The sequence below is a fragment of the Capricornis sumatraensis genome, chromosome 2 (assembly GCF_032405125.1).
Source record: "Capricornis sumatraensis isolate serow.1 chromosome 2, serow.2, whole genome shotgun sequence".
NCBI lineage: Eukaryota > Metazoa > Chordata > Mammalia > Artiodactyla > Bovidae > Capricornis > Capricornis sumatraensis.
This window is the reverse complement of record NC_091070.1, coordinates 168,480,595-168,501,476: the sequence shown is the minus strand read 5'-3', so window position 1 is coordinate 168,501,476 and position 20,882 is coordinate 168,480,595. Positions and strand designations below refer to the sequence as shown.

Below are 20,882 nucleotides of genomic sequence, written 5' to 3'. Positions count from 1 at the left end.
CCTCAATCTTTCCTGGCATCAGGGTCTTTTCCAATGAGTCTACTCTTCACATGAGGTGGCCAAAGTACTGGAGTTTCAGCTTCAACGTCAGTCCTACCAATGAACATCCAGGACTGATCTCCTTTAGGATGGACTGGTTGGATCTCCTTGCAGTCCAAGGGACTCTCAAGAGTCTTCTCCAACACCACAGTTCAAAAGCATCAATTCTTTGGCACTCAGCTTTCTTTATAGTCAAACTCTCAGATCCATACATGACCACTGGAAAAATCATAGCCTTTACTAGACGGACCTTTCTTGGCAAAGTAATGTCTCTGCTTTTTAATACGCTATCTAATTTGGTCATAACTTTTCTTCCAAGGAGTAAGCGTCTCAATTTCATGGCTGCAATCACGATCTGCAGTGATTTTGGAGCCCCCCAAAACAAAGTCAGCCACTGTTTCCACTGTTTCCCCATCTATTTCCCATGAAGTGGTGGGACCGGATGCCATGATCTTAGTTAACTGAATGTTGAGCTTTAAGTTAACTTTTTCACTCTCCTCTTTCACTTTCATCAAGAGGCTCTTTAGTTCTTCTTCACTTTCTGCCATCAGGGTGGTGTCATCTGCATATCTGAGGTGATTGATATTTCTCCCGGCAATCTTGATTCCAGCTTGTGTTCCATCAGCCCAGCGTTTCTCATGATGTACTCTGCATATAAGTTAAATAAGCAGGGTGACAATATACAGCCTTGACGTACTCCTTTTCCTATTTGGAACCAGTCTGTTGTTCCATGTCCAGTTCTAACTGTTGCTTCCTGACCTGCAGACAGGTTTCTCAGGAGACAGGTCAGGTGGTCTGGTATTCCCATCTCTTTCAGAATTTTCCACAGTTTATTGTGACCCACACAGTCAAAGTCTTTGGCATAGTCAATAAACCAGAAATAAATAGGTTTTAAAGTCCAATATTCCCCTCAAAATAATTTACCTCAGGATTTATTAAGCCATGTTACTCAGAAAAAGTAGATTCAGATAGGCAAGAAATTGCAGCAAAGTTCATCATTTTAACCAGAAGTTCATGACTGCTTTGTATTTCTGAAATTTCATTATTACGTGTAGCTGGTTGCTTGGCTATGGCTGGAGCTGGCTTTGTGATGATCCCAGTGGTACTGGAGACCTTAGCAATAAGCTTGGATTCCCAGTTCTCTCCCAGTGGGGTGAAACCATCTCAAGTCTCTGTCTTAATCCTTGTTAAAACTTTTAGTTGTTTAAAAATTATTTTTTTTTAATCTGTAACTATGTGTGGTGATGAATGATAACTAGACATTGTGGTGACGATTTCAAAGTATATACAAATATCACAGCATTATGTTGTACAACTGAAACTAACATAATGCTGTATGTCAGTTATACCTCAACTTTCAAAAAGTTATTTTTAAACAGAAATTTTCACTTTGAAAGTGAAACAAGGCTCAGAAAGCATTTTTATCAGAAACAAGTTTGAGTCTGATTCTGTGGTAGAACAATTTCTAAAGGAAAAGCTTGGTTTAACGCAAGTTCTAATTAACTTAAAAAACTAAGAGAAAGTGAGACCTTTCTTTTCTCTTCTAAAAACTAAAAGTGGCAGGAAAAAAATCTCTTATCTACTTGGATATTCTCCTACCTGATTATAACCTTTCATGTTTTTTTTCTGCTTTAGTCTTAAGGAAAGTATATGCAGAAGGAATTCCTGATAAGAGAACTAGGAGAGAAAGTCAAAACCTTCCTTTAATTACCTTTATCAGGTTAGCAGGGAACAGGCACCTATGCCTTAGGTAGAGAAAGGTGATTAGCATTCAGAATACTGAAGACTACACCAATTTAGGAAGGGCATGATTTCAAGATAAGTTGAAGGGTAAGTTAGACAGATGCAACTTATTTAAGCTTAAGTATAGAACTAGGATCAGATCAAATAGTGATAGCTAATAAGAATTAAGGATTTGGTAGAACTGACTCCCTAATTATACCCAGAGTATTAAGTAGACTCATTATGTTAGAAAGGATCTTAGAGGTCAACCAATCCAACTTTAAATCTTTGGTCACAAGGAACAGATGCCTTCTTCAGCTGACACAAGCTGAAGAGGACAATTTATTAAAATGTTAAGATCCTAGGGCTGAAAGGAAGCCATGCCTGGGGAATGAAGTAAACCTAGGAACTTGATCTTTATTTTCAGGACTTACCCCTTTATTTCTTTTTAAAGTTGATACACATATCCATGTCAATGGCCTAAAGCCATTGTTTGAACATGACCACAGCTAAAATTTTAAAAAGTGTTTTGAATGTTAAAGCTATTAACACTTATCTATAAAGTGGTGATAATAATTCTTGTGCTAAAAATATAGCTAGATGGCTATAATCTCTCTAACATGGATTAGGTTATTACATATAACTACATTACAGAACTTTAGTGATGAAAGACCTAACGCCTACCTAGGTCAATCCTCTTATTCTGCCATCAAGAAAAAATATATATAAGGCCCCAAAGAAGAAGCAACATGTTCAAGATTTCCTAGATATTTAACAGTAGAACCAGAAGAACTGAGGTCTTTTGATGGCTGGTCTGTCAGACCAAAATCACTGCAGATGGTGACTGCAGCCATGAAATTAAAAGATGTTTACTCCTTGGAAGGAAAGTTATGACCAATTTAGACAGCATATTAAAAAGCAGAGACATTACTTTGCCAACAATGGTCCATCTAGTCAAGGCTATGGTTTTTCCAGTAGTCATATGTGAATGTGAGAGTTGGACTGTAAAGAAAGCTGAGCACCGAAGAACTGATGCTTTTGAACTATGATGCTGGAGAAGACTCTTGAGAGTCCCTTGGACTGCAAGGACATCCAACTAGTTTATCCTAAAGGAGATCAGTCTTGAGTGTTCATTGGAAGGACTGATGTTGAAGCTGAAACTCCAATACCTTGGCCACCTGATGGAAAGAGCTGACTCATTTGAAAAGACCCTGATGTTGGGAAAGATTGAAGGCAGGAGGAGAAGGGGACGACAGAGGATGAGATGGTTGGGTGGCATCACTGACTCAATGAACATGAGTTTGTGTAAACTCTGGAAGTTGGTTATGGACAGGGAGGCCTTGTGTGCTACAGTCCATGGGGTCACAAAGAATCGGACATACTGAGCGACTGAACTGAACTGAACTGTCAGACATGTGGTGCCTCAGGCAATGCTGAGAATGATGGTAAACAAGAGAGAGCTTAGTTAAGAACCTGAGTTCTCTGGTATGACAGTCTTTGAACTTTCATTTGTATAATGGAGATATTAATTCTCCCCAAAGGATGGGGTTGTTGTGAGAATTAAACAAAATGACCTATATATTGCCCTTGGCACAATGTCTAGTACATATAAATTCTCCATAAATAATAGCAATTATTATTTATCAAAAAATGTACTTAGCATTTTGCTGCTTATCAAATAACCCTGAAACTCAGTGGCTTACAAGAACACTTATTTACCACTCATAGATCTGTGATCAGCTGTAACTCTGCTAGATTTCAATGAACCTAGCTCTAGTTTAGGGCTCAGATCTGCAGCCAGGGACCCAGACTGCGTGAGCACTCTGTATCTAGGATGTGTTGTTCTCATGATGAAGAGAAGAAATGTAAGAAATGGGAAGCATGTAATACTTAAAATCTCTACTGAGAACTGTCTCATTGTTCACTTCTACTAATAGTTTCTGAGTCAAAGCAAGTCATTTGGCCAAGCCTAAAACAGTGAGGCAGGAAAGTTACTGGCGCATGAGCAAGCCATGTGCAAGGAAGAAACAATCGAAACAATCTAGTACCGGAAAGCTGATAGAAAAACTATGGTCATTGAGACAAGGGCTTCTATGGTAGCTTGAAGAGTCTGAGACTAGAAATCACATGGACCATCCGTAACACCTCACATCCTCAAAATTATGGGCCATTTAGAAAAACCACAGGTCCAGGGAAGGCAACAGTTATTCAGAGTAGAGATTGGGCACATGATGTAATCCCGTCTCCAAGAAGCTTCACCGAATAGAGGAGATGTTGCTGTAGAGAACATTTAGTTCAGCATTTCTTGACCAGAAAGCAACTGCAAAGTGTTCATGTCTTTAAAGCAGCAATGGTATCCATTTTCATGTCCAATAACAATAATTTAAAAACCCTTGGTAAGTTAAATGTTTATGTAAAAACTGTTTCCTTTTTAAGTGCAGCAATTTGAGAGCCTTTGGGTGTATAATGAAGAAGTCTGCTTGGAGACTACATAGAGATTAGATGCATTTGCTCATGACTTGTAACTTAGTTTATAACACAGTTGAACACCACTGGGTACCTCCAATAGCCTCACACATTTTTAAATTGTTTTTATTCTTCATCATATATTGTTTACATTTTTCTCAGTTCTGAATTAATGAGGAATTTAATGAGGAAGTAAAAATATAATTCTGCCATTTTTCCCCTGGATACTTTTGCCAGATCCATAAATTTCCTTCAGCTGAAAAAACTAGGTATATAAAACATCAAGGTATCTCTAATATTTCAAAACATAATGTAAGGAAGATAAATAAATCAGCGTTAGTTGTGCATCCTGTCTCTAACCAATAATTTATTATGGAAATTAAGTACTGATGATGCTTTGAGGTTTGCTCCAGTTTAGAAGGCAGAGCAGAACTATTCTGTATTCTGGTTACTCGCATACCTCAGTGCAGTCCCATAGCCTGTTCCTCCTGCCTGAAAGGTGTCCTCCTGTTCCTTTATCTGCTTAGTCTTTACCCTTAGTCTGCAGCTCAGCTCTTACCTCCTACCTTCCCCAGTTCCCTCCAGCACGATCTGTTGCTCTTCCCTCAGTATTCTCATAACACCTGTGAGGGGATTACTCTCTCGATAGCCCTATTTTTGAAAACAATCACTGAGTCTGTTTCCCCGCCTTGACCTTGAGTTGAGATCAAGGGCGGCTTGGTCTTTTCAGTGCCTGGCACAGTGCCTCACACCTACAGTGCACTCACCAAATCTTTCTTGAATGGATGAGGGTAAGCAGAACCAAAGCTTCTTGATAAGATTAGAAACTGGAGAGGATGTGGGGAGAGCATTTCAGGAAGAAGGAAAATGTACACAAGCCAAGAGAAAAAAAGGCAGACTCTGATAGGCACAAGATGTACTAAGAGCCATAAATGGACCCATGTGACTAGACTTGGGAGTTCAGAAAGAGTAGGGGGGTTACGTTTGTTGGGGGAGAGCCCCAAGAGGTACCCGTTGTTTTAGTCTGCTTGGGCTCCTATAATAGAATACCATACTCTGGGTGGTTTAAAGAATAGGAATTAATTTTCTAATAGTGCTGGAAGCTTGCAGCCTGAGATTAAGGTGCCAACGTGGTCAGTTTCTGGTGAGAATCTCCTTCTGGCTTGTGGCCTTCTTGCTACTTCCTCATGTAACATGAAGGGAGCTCTGCTCTCTTCCTCTTCATATCAGGACAGTGGTGCCATCAGTAGGACCTTAACTTCATGACCTCATGTAAACCTAATTACCTCCAAAGACCCCATCTCCAAACACCATCAACATGAGGGTAAAGACTTAAACATAAAAATTTGGAGGGGATACAATTCAGCCAATACTGAATGGTTAAGGATCCAGTCCTGCTTTAATGAAGTGGTCCAAAGAGACCTCCATTATCCATCCCTGTCATTCCTGAGGTTCCATTGTTCATTTAAAAAATTGAATGAAATCCCAGAAATCAACATTTCCAATTGAAGGGGCTTTAAAGCCCAAGGGCAGGAGCAAAATAACCTTCTAATTTCTGAGATGAATGAACAAAGTAATTTTTGTGAGTGGTATCTTCTATTTCTATAGCAGCCATAAATCATACCTTTGGGAGGTGAACCATTTTACTTTTAAATGTACATTTTGCAGAGAGCACAGTCATTTCTTATTATGCTCCTTTTGTACAATTTTGTTGCATTCATCACTAGTCAGAGTCCTGTTGATTCTACAGCAGGAAAACTATTTGTTATATTTACAGTCCAAGTGTCTACTGATTAGCTCAGACATTTTTGCATTAGCTGATCAGGATGGTAGTACAGTCTTAAAAGACTTATGGCTTTCTCCATTTACTCATGGTCCATATTTCATTATTTTCCAGACCTAGACTCCTTTTGTCCAGTGCATTCTTTTAGGAATCTTCCACAGTATGACATGTTTATCCATTTGAAAAGTTTATGTCCATCTGTAAATGATTCAAGCCCAGATGGAGAATTCTGCCACCTGATTTGCAGAAAGTTGTTGCTGCCTAAAGATTTGCTGGGCACATCCCATTGATAGATAGTACAAATATATACTGTTAATATAATGGGCAAACCCCAGAGTATTACCATAGCTCCCAACTATCGAATGATATACAAAAATATATGACTTGGGGACAGCTGAAATTGTTTCCACACTTTGAGCTCTGCTTCCATTTGACTGGTTCACAATATTAGATTGAATCCCAAGGTGCTACTGATAATCAACAGCTGTTTTTCCTGGCCAGTCTCTTTGTTTAAATATATTCTTTCATTATCCATGTGCTTTTGAAAAAAATAGAAGAGTGTTTTTAATTGTATAATCTGTATTCTGCCAGATACTCCTTCTCCCTAGGAAGGTATATAGAAACTTACTTTACTATTTTTATTTATCCTGCCAATGTAGTATATTGATGAGAGAACTGAGGCCCAATAGTGTTAAAATAAGATATGAAATATTGATTAAGTCTTTTTAAAAATTCTCTTTTTGCTCCTGAGTATAGCAGATTTCAGCAGAAACTGCTGCCACAGTTGTGCTATCCAATAAACCTTCATTGTTGGAAGGGTTTGGATCCCCTTTGGGCTTTGATAAATGATTATTATGCCTTTGAAATTTTCACTTGGAATGTCCTGGGCCTTGTTTGCATTGGATCGTAGAAGAAATGGATTAGAAACAGTAGAAACAAAGGCCCCCAAAGGAACCATTCTGTGAAGAGGCGGCAGCCACAGAGGTGGAGGAAACTGGACTCCTCATCTTTGTTCCCTGACACTGATTTCCCTTCCACATTGCACAGCCCCCATTGTAGGCTACGGACTTCCCTTTGGGTTTAGGCCAAGTAAGTATGCTGATTCTTAGGGCTATGTTGCAAGGTAAGATAATACTTCAGTATACACCAAACCTGAATGGCTTCAGATAGACTTGTCAAGATGCTTGGCTAGGTAAGGAAAGCCAGTGGGACAGTGAGCATAAAGTATGGGAGTTGTACGGAAGGAGAGCCTGGAGAGCCTGGATTGGGGTCAGAGACATCCCCATGGCAAATCTCTCTCAGCCAAAGACCGTGCACCAGCAAGTCGAGGAGTCTACTGTCCTCTTAGAGCTCAGAGGAGCTTGGAACAAAGAGGAATCTGGTGAAATGTGCAAGAGAACTTATTACACAGGGCATACACCGCAACAGAGAATTATCACATTTAAAGCAGGCCAAGATTTAAAAAACCGTGATATAGGGAAAGTGCTATTATTTTGCCCATCAAAGTATAAGCTTCTTGAGTTCAGAATCCAAGTCACTGAGCCAATGGTGCTCAATAATTAGAGCATCCTGTGTGTGTGCGTATGTTTAGTCACTCAGTCATGAGAGCATTCTGTAAATAGATAAATTCAATGTAAGTCAGCTTTCTTTTGAAAAGTAACCATTTCTGTTTCCTCAGTTCCTCCTCCAAAATTATCCCAAAGGGACTTGTCACTCACTAGAAAGTTCCAGCTTGCCAGGCATTAGGAGAAAAACGCTTCACAGTATGTTTCCAGAAATGAGAAGATGAGGGAACATGCTCAGAAGCAAGGGTGCAGGTGAATGAAGATATTGGGATTGGTAAAAAAAATAATAATAATAAGGCTAGCATGACAGACAACATATACCTGTGGCCATGTATCATCGAGGAACAGGGGTAAACATTGAGGGGCATGATAGCTTATATTTTATTGGTAATAAAGTAAATGAAAAATCATATTTTAAATGATATGCCTTCAAGCATGTGCTACATCAAGGTGTTGACAGCATCATTTTTCCAAGAGATGAGCAAGTAAATTTTAGCAGTTTCCAAGTGGTAAGTATCTTGATTACCAAGGAGCAGTGGGATGCGAAGTTGGCTGGTGAAAACAAATGATTGATAGCTTCCTTTTAACACTTGCCTTTTTTTCCCCCTCTGCATGGCTCATTATTCTGCTGCATTAATTTAAGCTTTCCTATTGTACTGAATTAGGGGCTAACATTCTCTTATCATCCCTATGGGAATCTTGATTGTTTATTTGTAGGTGACAGTAATTGTTTTTATTGATCCCCAATTGTGGAAGGTATAAAAAGTGCCATGGCTGATGGCCAGCTGGTACATAGTGCTATGTGCATGACTGACAAATTACAAGACAATATTTGGCCCAAGAGGTGACCCTTTGGGAATTTTTTAAGGCATCTGATAGTTATCACTAGGTCTCTCCAAGCTAAGAATTTCACATATATCAGCTCAAGTCTTTTTGTTGCTGATTCTATTGAACCTTCAAAAGGTCAACTGGGGTGTAAAATTTATACTTCCTCCTTTCTAGTATACCCACACAGCAGGAGAGTTTAGAAATGGTGCAGCTACAAGAATTCCCAGATGCAGTGCCATCCAGGCCAACGAATTCCCTTAGGAACCCAGATCATCAGGGCATTTATTTGGAGTGAAGTGAAAGTTGCTCAGTTGTGTCCGACTCTTTGCAACTCCATGGACTATATAGTCCATGAGATTCTCTGGGCCAAAATACTGGAGTGGGTAGCCTTTCCCTTCTCCAGGGGATCTTCCCAACCCAGGAATTGAACCCAGGTCTCCCTCATTGCAGGCGGATTCTTTACCAACTGTGTCACAAGGGAAGCCCCTTTATTTATTTGGAAGAATTCCTCTATTAATCCAGCAGCTGCCATTCTTCCACTGAAAGTATCATTATATGGATATTAGCTGGAAGTATTGAGAAGAAACCACTTTGCTAGCCCAGGCAAGTATTATGGGTAGGAAACCTCATATGATTTTACATCCCAAATATGTCAGAGGCACCAGGGGGAAAAAAATGCAACTCTTTAATTAAATGATGGTTGTAGGACAGGGCGCTTGGGCAGTATGAACCTCCTAGTCTGAATCAAATGCAACACAGCTTGCTCGAAGAGCTTTTGAGCTAATTATTATGCTGTCTCTCCAGAAACAGTATAAATCAGTTGAAGCTTAAAAGCCATCGATATCAGAAATGGGGTAAAACTTTCCTTATCAGGTGGAGAGATGGAAAGATCTTTGACCAGAGGCCAAACCCTGAAATTTTTGACCCTCTGTTCCTGTGGTAAAGAGAAGACAAACACATAGAGAAATCGCTTTGACAACTGTACCCTATTTATCCTTTGAGGGTTCTGCTAGGAAAGCCTGGCTGTTGGACTGTCAGAAACAACTATGTGGGTTGGACCAGAAAGAGCCAGGGGAGCTCATTTTGCCAAGTAGGGGTCCATATGTCTCATGAGCGATCTTCCCTTTGTCTCAGGGCTCTGATGCTATCTTGGTCCTTGACAGCAACTATGTGGAGGGAACAGTTCCTAGAAAAACACCGACTTGTTTTTAATTTCGTTTAAAAAGAAAACCGATTTGACTTAATTCAGATTTTTTTTCTCACTCGAATTAATCTTTACCCTCAATGGTAATGGTAGTGTATTTGGTTTTAGATAGCCATTCCAGCACCTTCTATGAGCAACTGTGTGAAAGAGAAAAATATGGAGCTTCTCTCTCCAAAAGTTGAGGGAAGGTAGCCACCACCACTGCCAGATAAAACTGTACACCCTTTCTATATATACCTCAGGCACTCCAAGGCATTCCCATGTTGCAAATGTGCATTTATTGTGACCTGACCAATTGTGTTATATGCTTGTTAATTACACACCCTACATGCATGGAGCATGGAACTGCCACATGGCTAAAGATGAAAACAGATCGACTATTGTGGATGATGATGACAGAATCGTTTGATTTTAAAGTGAGAGTAAACCTTAGATAAGCCTTAGTTAAACTATCTCATTCTAGGGAAAAGGAAACTAAGATGCCCCAAAGAAGCTGAGTTGTCCAAAGCTTCACATTCCAGTCATATCACAGCTGGAATGGGAAACCAGATACCTTCACTCAGTTCTTTACTGTGCTTGATATTAACTCTGAAACACACAGGTTCTGCTTTGTTACCCTATATTGTGATTAATTGCTTTAACATGTGTGGCCTCCCCCACTAGACTGTGTGCTCTTTAAGAAAATGTTCGATACTGATCACCAACTTCTAGTATAGTCAGTAGCACATAATAGGATCCCAATGAATGTTTGTTAAAAAAGGTGAATAAGTGGGTAAATATGTGAGACCTGTCTTTTCTCATCATGTGCAAATAAATGCTGTAATTTTTTATGATCATTACTAATGCTTGGTCAGCCTAGTAATGAAGAATGGATAGAGAGGATTGGAAGGTAGAAAAGTAGAAGGGAAAGGCAAGAAGAGGGGAAAAAATACAATTCAACAGGAAGAATAACTGAAAAAAACTCAGTATGTAGATAAAATTTCTAGATTTGATTTAGGAGCTTTTGGTCAAGACTCTTGTCTATTCTGGTCTCTCCCAATTTTCAAATGACTTTTTCAGCAGATGGTGCTTTAAGCACTTTTCGTTATCGCTGCTCCTCCTCAGACACCAGAATTGCAGGATTGACTGCAGGTTGCATTGTATCATAGGCAAAGTTGCTCTCTTCTATCTTCCCCTCCCTGTGGTATGTCTTCCCACCCATTTGGCACTTGTTCCTAACCCATGCTGTTGCAACTGTTCCTGTCACAGAGGAAAGTGCATGTAACTCAATGTGGTACTGTTTCTGGAATGTTTTCCATTTAGAAGACACACCAGGAGATACAAAGAAAGTCATTTTACATATTGGCATTTCAGACTCGGTGACAAATAGGCAGAGGGGGTGGATATAGATGCGCTGAGTTTGTTTCTCCTTGCAAATCAACCAAAGTTGATGAAAATAAAGACTAAAATTCCAGTTATCAACCCTTGCTGTGAGTTCCTTGCTCCTGAAATGCTTCCCTGTTGAGATTTGATACTAAGTGGTGCCTGTTTATAAAAGAATAAAAGGATTCAGGGTCCTGACTGTAGCACGATAGTGCTAATTGTAGTCCTGGAGAACTGCAGCAAGGATGTTGGACAGCAGTGGGAAACACTACTGGCGGGAATGCCGTACCAGTGGTGATGTGGAGGAGGAGCGATGACAGTGCGCCAGTTTACCAAGACATCTAGGTGGAAGATTGGAAATTTAGTCTTTTTTTAAGAAAGTGGTGCTACACAGCTGCCAAACAACCTGGGGTGACCCAGATGCCCCTATGGGGAACATTTTAAGGAGATGGGGAGTCATCTGTTTTGGATGGATTGGGTTGTCTTGGCCAAAGATGAATATGGAGATCCAGCTTTTCACCCAACATTCCCTTGAACCATTTGCAACTTGACAGACTCCTCAAATCAGCACTGATCTAATTTCTCTACCCTTTCAGTTATTCTACTTCCCATCTCTTCCTTAAACATACGAGCACACATCCTCCTATCTGTGATATTGAACACTTCCTGGAACACTTTTCCATCATATGGTCTGTTGAGCAAGTGGCATCTGTTGCTCATCATCAGGAGTAGAAGTCCAAACACTTCTGCCCACTGTGTCTTGGTATTGGACTCACCAAAGAAAACACAACACAGTCAAGCAGTGCTTGGAACAGTGCTCTCCTTATATAGAGAACAGACAGAGCAAGGTCGGCCGCAAGAGTGGGCGTCAGTGCAGTCAGCAGGCTCCTCCCAGCAGCTGACACAGGACTGCTGGCCTGTGTGCACCCCTCTTGTACCACAGAACAAAGGACCCCATCCCCTTTTTGCAGGGAACAGTTAGCAGTGAGGTTGGCCAGGTGCTATATGTCATGTAAGCAGAGCAAAGGAGTACATGCTGAGTGTGGAACAGAAGAGGCTCCTCTCACACAAGGTGGTAAGTCCAGCACAGGCTGTGAAAACTCCTGGGTAAGGAAGTGTTCCAGGCCCAAGGCCTATTCTTGAGTGACCAAGAAGGGGTTGAAAGACTGCCCCCACGAGGCTGCCTTCCCAGTAGGCCCATGTGGTTTCTTCCCATTCACCTATCCTGCCCTCTCTTTTCCCTATATCTTTGTGTCTATTATCAAAAAGCCCTTCCCTGATCAACCTTTATAACATAGCCATCTTCAGATACAATCCTCTAGGCTCTGTGAAGACAAAAAGCCTTGTTTTGATACTTACTGTGTTTATATATCTGTGTCATCTACAGCAGTGATGGGCACATAGTAGGTGCTCAGTTAAAACATGTTCAGGAGGTTGGTAACACAGGTCTTATAAAGGAAAAATCTTGTCTCATGATGCCAGGAAAACAGTGAAGGAAAACTTTTCAAACACTTTCACAGACCAAGTCATTCACTTACACTGCATCCAATTTTCACTTAGAAGCCCAGCAAGCCTCCAAGAAAGTGATATGTCCAGGTAAGTAAGATAACACCATTCAGCTCCCATCAGGGCTCCAAGCAACTTGAGAAAACCTGTCCTCTGATATACAGCACTAATTTGTGTTTTACGGAAAGTCAAATAAATTATTTTTCACCTGAAGGGAGCAGGATTATTTGACTCCAGATATTTGCCATATGGCTTCTCTTCCATACAACATAGCTTCTAGGCTTAAGGTAGTGAGAGTGAAAGCATGCCTATAAACTATTCAGAGATAATTCAAAATAAGTGTGTTATCTTTGACAGATCGTCAAGTTTCCTTATGTTTTTGCCTGATAACAAGTGCTATGTTTTTGATAAAAGGTTGCTCATTTCTCATCACACTTTGCTGTTGCTCTGTGTGTGTCTTCTGTGTTGTTTTGTTTGTTGTTTGTTTGTTTTCATTCCCCCCACAGAGTCCAGTCTGGCTCTTATCTCAGCACGGGGTGGTTCACCTTCATTCTGGCCATGGATGCCTGTTACGGCATTCACGTCTACGGGATGATAAATGACACCTACTGCAAGTAAGATCACAGGAAATTATTTTTATGCATCTCCAATTCTGATATCTTGTCAAAATATCACAATTCATTTTAATACCATAAATCTGAGAAACAGATAAAGCAAAAATTTTTTCCTGGCATTCTTTGCTTACATGACATTTTATTGTCAGTGCATCAAGTTGTGACTTTTAGGGATGATAAAAAGGAAAATATTTACCGCAGTCTAATGTCAAATGTCAGAAGGAACATTTTTCCCTTCGTCTGTGGCATGTCAGGGACTTGTGGCTTGAAAATACAGAACAGGTTCAATGGTTATTTAATTTGCAGAACAGGTTTGTTGTTTCTGCTGCTCTAATGGCTGATGAATGGCTATCTACTCAATGGTTATATTTGATCTTGAAGGACGAAATGTCCTGAAGCCTCTGAGAAGCTGATACCTTAACAAGAATTCCTGGAAATTATATTTCACTGCTAAGTGAGTAATCTGTCAGATCCTTATTTAAAATGTGTGTGTTTATCCGCAGTATATCCCTGCTGGTAGGATAGTTTCTAATTAGATAATAAAACAAACCTTCCATGCTTCATCAAGGTAATGAAATAGATTTCCCTACCAACAATTGGCACAGTATCATTCAGAGAGTGTTTTAATCGTATTGTCAAATGGTACCTAAGCCACAGTCTTCATAATCAAATATTTCTACTTTAACTATAAGCATAATGGAGTACAGATGAACCAAATATCTTATTCTGAAAATCATTAAGCTTCCTCAAGCTCTGCTAAAGCAATCAGGTTATCCAAAGTTTGTTTCCATTATACACCATTTCCTCCCTCAAAGAATGGCTCTATGTTTGTGTATAATTGGTGTGATGCATAAATTTTATTTGATTTATTAAAGCACTAAGGACCTAGTGTGTCTTTCTAAAAGCTTTTGTGTATAATAGCTTTTAACTGAGTTCATGGACAAGAATAAGGTATGGGTTTGCAAGTAATGCATTTACTGGGCACATAATGGATTCTAATAAATGAGTGCTTCATTTTTCATCTCTGTCTTTCTCTCCTTTTCTTTTTTTCTTTTCTAGGACAGAAGGGTATAGAAAAGTCCCCTACCATTACTATGAACAAGGAAGAGATGAATGTGATGAATATTTTCTTCATGAACATGCCCCATATGGGGGGCATAGGTTTATCACTGAAAAGAAAGTGTTTGCTAAATGGGCCAAGAAACACAGGATAATATTTACACACCCAAACTGGACAGTGTCTTGATGATGGCTTTTCTGACCTTGCCACACCGCCTGACATGATCATGATGCTGAGATTGTGATGCTAACAATGCTGATACTGATGACGGCGATGATAAAGACAACGATGATCAAGTTTCTGTACATTCTCAGATATGGATGGTGATTCTACCTGTAATTTGAACTTGGGATTTTGTGGAGGCTGGTTGTGCTCATTACGTTCTTTCTGAAGGTTCAACATTACATATTGCACTTTATAATTTAACTGGAATTGAAATGAAGGCCAGTAATATGACAACAGTGACCTAAGAAATTGGAAGATTATCCTTCAAGATAGCTGCCCAGGATTCTTGGATGGTGAATAACTTCCAAAATCCCTGGGATTTGACCTCATGAGGCAAGGTTACTGACTCTAGTCTCTTGAGCCTGAGCAGCTCCACCATCCTGAAGAATGGTTGATTGTCAAACACTGACCCAAGAAATGCTCTCTGGGTAAACTTGCCACAGTGACAGCTTGGCTTTGGGGTAGGGAAGAAATCTCTTTCTGACTTCCCCTCTTCCTACAGTACCTCCAACAGATAAAGCCTCAGGCCATTTCCTTATTAACGAGGAAGATACCATGGATACCCTACCCATCAGGATTACTTGACTATCTCAAACACTTCGTTCAGAATGGGCCAACTAGCAAATCTTGATGAATTTCTACTCTCATCACCATTCTTACTACCCCCCCAAATATAACTAAACACATTACTAGAATGACCTGTATTAATGTTTGGTTATTTTTGGTCAAGTCCTAAATATTTCAGAAAGCTATTTAACATATAATATACCAACACTGTAATAACATATACTGTGAAAACATTCTTAAAACATAACCAAAAGGGTTTACTAACTCTACTACAACATCCGACAACACAAAATTTGATGCTTTTTAAAATCATGAAACAGGGAAAGCAAAGCTTATTTTTACATCAATTTGTATCCTACCATATACTTCATAATATATATTTGTATATTCAAATTTCTATTTTATAGGCCCAAGATGTATCTCTCCACACATTACATTATCATTGCCAAGTGCCAACTGTTAGACATGGAGAGGAAATGATTTCTTGTGTTTAATTTGACTGGAGCTTTTGCCTTCTTGGGGGTTTATTTTCCCCAGAGTGTATCAATTGCTATACCACAATAACACAATAATAATGACCTTGATGTCCAAAGTGCTTTGTCATGTAGAGTCTTTCACGTATGCTGTCTCATGTGACACCGTGACCACTCCATTGGGCTATTGCCTACACATTCTGACATATTAGCAGATGATCTATAATTTGTTAACTGCTCTAATATATTCCAGGTTGCTCCCCTTGCTAATATTTGTATAGAATAGCATTTGTGTAGACTAGCAACCAAGTGATTTCAGTGCCAAATAAATGTATCATATCAATATTATGCAGAAAGTATCCCAAGGATGGTCTTGGCCATAGACTAGGAACCCTGTGAACAACGGGTATTTTTGATATTTTTCCCATGACTCCATTTAGCTGGGGAAAAGATGAGGTAAAGGGACAACAGGAAGGAATAGAAGTCAAGAAATATAGTTTCTTGTCTCCATCTTAAGATTACATTGTTCTCCAGACACTTGTTGCTTGTCAAATATTAGAGGGTTGAATTACTGAGAGAGGAGCTCAGAGACCAAAGACATCCTTTCCAGTATTCAGAGGACAAAGCTGGGCTCAACTCACAGCCTGTTCCAGAGGCTGCAAGTGATGATACTTTTCACCTCAGGAGCTCTCTGTAGGTCTCCACCAGTGCTAAGTCCCACCATTAGCTGTCCTTAAAATGGCTCCTCTTGTGCAAAATCCTCTTTCCTGTTCTCTTCTGCCATTTCAATACCTCAGTACTCACATCAGCAAAAATGACCAAGTGCCACTTTCATTGTTGAAATTGATATTGTTGTTTTTCTTTTGCTATTTCTTCATGTGATTTTCAGTTGTATATATGTTAGTTTTTGCAAGCTAATGATGGATAGAAATGCCCACTCAAAGAAAAATAAACAGATGAAAATGTCACGGTGGTAATACAGACTGTTTTTCCCCCCTGTTGTGATATAGAAGTTCCACATTTAAATAAAAAGGAAACCTTGGTTATCAGGGTGTTTCAAGGAATGACATAATGTAGTTGATTTAGTTTTCTGGTAAATGGAAGCCCAACCCTATTTGTTTTACTGAGAAACTTCAAAACACATCCGTGTTCTCCTGCCTCACTGTGGTGCTCTGTTAATGGAGACGTCTGCAGAGCCCTGTATCCCTCACTCTGTGATGGTAGATATGTGCAGAATAGGCAGTGTTTCCTTTGGAGGGGTAAGGGGGGGGCCTGCCCTTCCCTTTTTTTTTCCCTTAAACCCCAGTTTTACACTTTTTATTGTTGTCTCTTATCTCCTTTTTCCTCTAGGGTTGGGAAAAAAAAAACCAGATTATTCTCATTGTGTAGGCCTAATTGAATGACTTCCAGTGCCATCATCATTTTGATAGAATTATGTGACTTATTTTTCTTTGCGGTCTTAATATTCTCTGCTTCCATTTCCTGTTCTTCTTTTTAAAATTATTTTATTATTCCTATTGTTATTTTATTTATTTCTACTTTTTGGCTATGCCCCATGACATGTGGGATCTTAGTTCGCCAACCAGTGATCAGACTTGCATCCCCTGCATTGGAAGCATAGAGTCTTAAATGCTGGGTTACCAGGAAAGTCCCATTTACCTTCAGCTTTCTACTGCTAGTGGAAATACAAAGTCTAATTTGTCCTATGTTGAGAAATTTTCCACCTAAGGTTTACTGATAGAGAAGCGAATGGTAAAGGAGCAAAATTCAAGGAGAGAACTTTTCGTGTGAATTTCTGGTCCACATCACAGGTTCTAGTTAACTAAAAAGGGTTTTTCCCAGCATCTTAACATTGAAAAATTTGACTAAACTCATTTATCAATGATATGTATGTATCTCAGAAGTTAATTAATATTTGTAAAAAATAAAAATATTTCCATATCATCCAAGGCTCTAGGCAAATGGATTCTGGGAAATGGCCATGATTTTCTGAAATGAACATAAAAATGTGCAAACTAAAAAATAATAAAGTAAGTGTTATTTTTAATTCTGCAGAATCCTTGATGAAAAGCAAGAAAATTTTAAAAGGGTTTTTTAAATTAATGTTTGAATCCTTTCTAAGTTAGTCTAATGATTAGTATTTATTTATATTTTTATGGTAGTAATGTTAGAAACCTTTTAAAATATATGATTTTACATTGTTATCAAATTTATCAAAGAAAAATCAATTTGGAAGGATGTTTTGTATATATGCACATACAGTCTCTGTGTATATATGTGTATTCATGTGTGTTTGTGTGTATACAAAGGTATACATGCAAACCTGTATTTCTCACTGATGTGTATAAATTACAGAAAATCTAGTTTAGACTTGATCTGAAATTTGTTGGGTTACAATTTGAATCTTGAAGAAAAAAGAAGATCCAGATTAAGTGTACTGATTGCTAAGAGTATGTAAAACACAATCAGCAGCTGGCCAAAAGAATAAAGCTAGAGAAGCTGCTACATCCAGAACTGAGGACACAATTATATGCCATGGCAGTCACAAATCAGACCTGGAAGTACAGCAATCTGTATCACAGGCTCTGCCGATTGCAGCTCAGCTAAAGTCACATTGAAAAACATCGCATCAAGCTCCATTCACACTGACGTGAATGAACACTGGTCCCCTTATTCAAATAAGCCTGTCTTTACCATAAGCAAACTCTGATTTGCATGATTTTTATTATATGGCTAGAGAACTGTGACCGTTGTGAAAAAGAGAAAATTGTATACGGAGATTGCTCCTTGAAGATTTGGAATGAATCAGCTCACGTGGGAACAAGAGTCTGAACTGGGGACCTCACTGACCTTTCCAGAAGTATAAAGCCACTAGAAGAGAATCACTCATTACTTCCTTAGAAAACAAAAACAAAAAACACTAAAGTACTTCACCTGGTGGTGTTAATTGGACATTAATTATAAGCTCAGTTTAATTTCAATAAGCAAGAAAATATAATCAGATGACTCATTTAAAAAAAAAAGTAGTGTTTAATATGGCATGTCAAATGCAAAGAACAAACTCTGTTGCCCAGTGTCAGTTGTTTGCATGTCTTAGCACAATAAATAATTTATAGTCCCAGGGCCAAGAGGGGAAAATGCTTTTTCCTTGACTGCAGTTTTAAAAGGCAAGACCTCATCATTTTCATAGTATTCATAGATCCTGTGACTGAAGGAGCCTGTGCCAGCCTTTGTACGTTGTCTGGACTTGTAAAACTGCAACGGACTTTAGAAACCAAACCATCCAACTCCTGCATCTTGGATTTGAGGAAATTGACTGGTGGAGGTGAAACGACTTGCCAGTGGCTATAAACCAGACTAATAGCAGCAGACTTAATCTCATGTCTCTTTCTTTAGTACTTTCTCCATTATGTTGAATTTGTTTTAGCAGAGAATAGTAGCTGGAAAATGCATACTGACTTATTGGAAGACTATTCCTGGAAGCCACAGGCTCCAATTAGTGTTGCTTCTACTCATGATCAAAATAATTCTTCCACTGAACTATAGAAATATTTGTATAACTGAAGTAATAGCTCAGTAATTGTTAATACTCTCTGTTATCTATATGGGCTTCCCTGGAGGCTCAGATGGTAAAGAATCTGCTGCAATACAGGAGCCAGGTTTGATCCCTGGTCAGAAGATCCTCTGGAGAAGGGAATGGCTATCCATTCCAGTATTCTTGCCTGGAAAATCCCATGGACAGAGAAGCCTGGTCCATGTGGTCACAAGGAGTTGGACACAACTGAGCAAATAACACTTTCTATCATCGATGTTTGTTGGTAACTCTAGGCCACGTCCTATTGTCATAAAATTCAAGGATTAAAGAATGGATGGATAAAAGTCAGTGTCATCTTTTGTTATTGAGGATGATGAAGTCATTGATACTCTTAAGGGCTGTTGAATACAGAGGTTACCTGGTATAACTGGCAGGTCCTACTGAATTGTCCCCAGAGCCTCATCTCTGGCAGCAGTTCAGCTGCCTGGGTTAATGAAATAAGACATTTACAATGGCAGGTGAAATATTACCCTTTGGTTTCACACTCATCTCTGTACTATACATGATCTTTGAGTCTATGTACTCTCTGGATGGTAAATCAAATGCCCCACAAGACTCAATCACCATGAAGATTGAAAGGTTGTTTTTTTGTTTGTTTGTTTTTTGTTTTTTTTACAGCCCATTCATGTGATATTGTTAGAAGAGGAGAATTTTGAAATATATGCACCAGGCTCTGAAATGGCTCAGAGACAGCATATTGTCCTATTGCTTATTTTTGCTGAATCTTAGAGAATCCACTAGAGTAAAATTCCATGTAAATTGGTAAGGCATCAAATCAGAACTGTCCTTGGGCATCGTAACACTGCAGAATACATCTATTATTTTGGTTGTTCTCTACCTTTTTTTTTTTTCTTTTCAGAATAGGCAAGATTTGTTTATGGAGTAAAAAGCTCCTCTTTTTCCATGGATAGGTTTCCTTTTGTTCCTGCCTTGACTTCAGAAAAATAGAAGCTCACTTTCATAAAGGTGAAGAACATCTTGACAAATAAATAGCCAATATTTACCTACCTAGTGAGCAGTTTCTTCTAAGAAACTCCAAAGGGACTAAAAGCAGGGCATTCCATGCTTTCTTGTTATCTAACCTACAAAGCAATCACTTCCCTGTGTTTGACTTTGTTGTCATTGCTACTGAGTAAATACCCATTTCTATTACATACAGTATATTTTATGCTTCACTCATTTTTCTGAGTTCACACAATTTTTGCTGCAGTCTTTCATTCACTTTAAAAACCTGTAATCTTCATCTATTTATAGAAGAAACTGTAAATGCACAGTTGTGCATTTGGTGAGGATTTATTTTCCACTGGCTTCATATTGCTTTATTTATAAGCATCATGCCTTAGAATAAAGCTTGCTAAGTGGCAGAGGACTACTGGTATATTTCAGTTTGGTTTACTTTTATGACAAGACAAATGAGGAGAGGTGAACAAAGCCAGAGAATATATGTCAGGAGGGGAAAAATGTTGAAGGAGGGGAAAAAGGTTGAGTGGCAGTGGGGGGGAGAGATTCAATATCCAAGGCAGAAAAACTTCTGGGATACTACTGTAGACAATGGCAGGCAAAGATGTTGGTCAGCCTCCAAAATTTGCTTTGTCAACATTAACTATCTGATGCTGAGGTATATTGCTTATCTTGCTATGTTAGACCTGTTAGCAAAGTTGAGTTAGTACACAAGCTGCTTAAAATAGAGAAGGCTGCATTCTCTCTTCCCTCTCTCTTTCATTGCTTCCTTTTCTTTCATTTCTTCCATTCTCCCTTATTTCCTTTCTACAAAACTCAGCAGTCTTGAAGTTGAATATCATATATGGATCGTTTCTTATTTTACAAATTAGAGTACTTTAGCAAACCTATATAGCGGTCCCAAACCTTTTTG

The 20,882-nt window shown here is 39.0% G+C and overlaps 1 protein-coding gene across 1 annotated transcript in view; it reads left to right on the top strand.

Moving 5' to 3' along the window:
- Positions 1–14,335, top strand: part of ST6GALNAC3 (ST6 N-acetylgalactosaminide alpha-2,6-sialyltransferase 3) — a 253,644-nt gene extending 239,309 nt beyond the window's left edge. The window contains exons 2-3 of the mRNA XM_068965738.1: positions 12,982–13,089; positions 14,149–14,335. Coding sequence (XP_068821839.1) covers positions 12,982–13,089; positions 14,149–14,335 — 295 coding nt within the window. The remainder of the gene's footprint in view (positions 1–12,981; positions 13,090–14,148) is intronic.
- Positions 14,336–20,882: the final 6,547 nt, after the last annotated feature.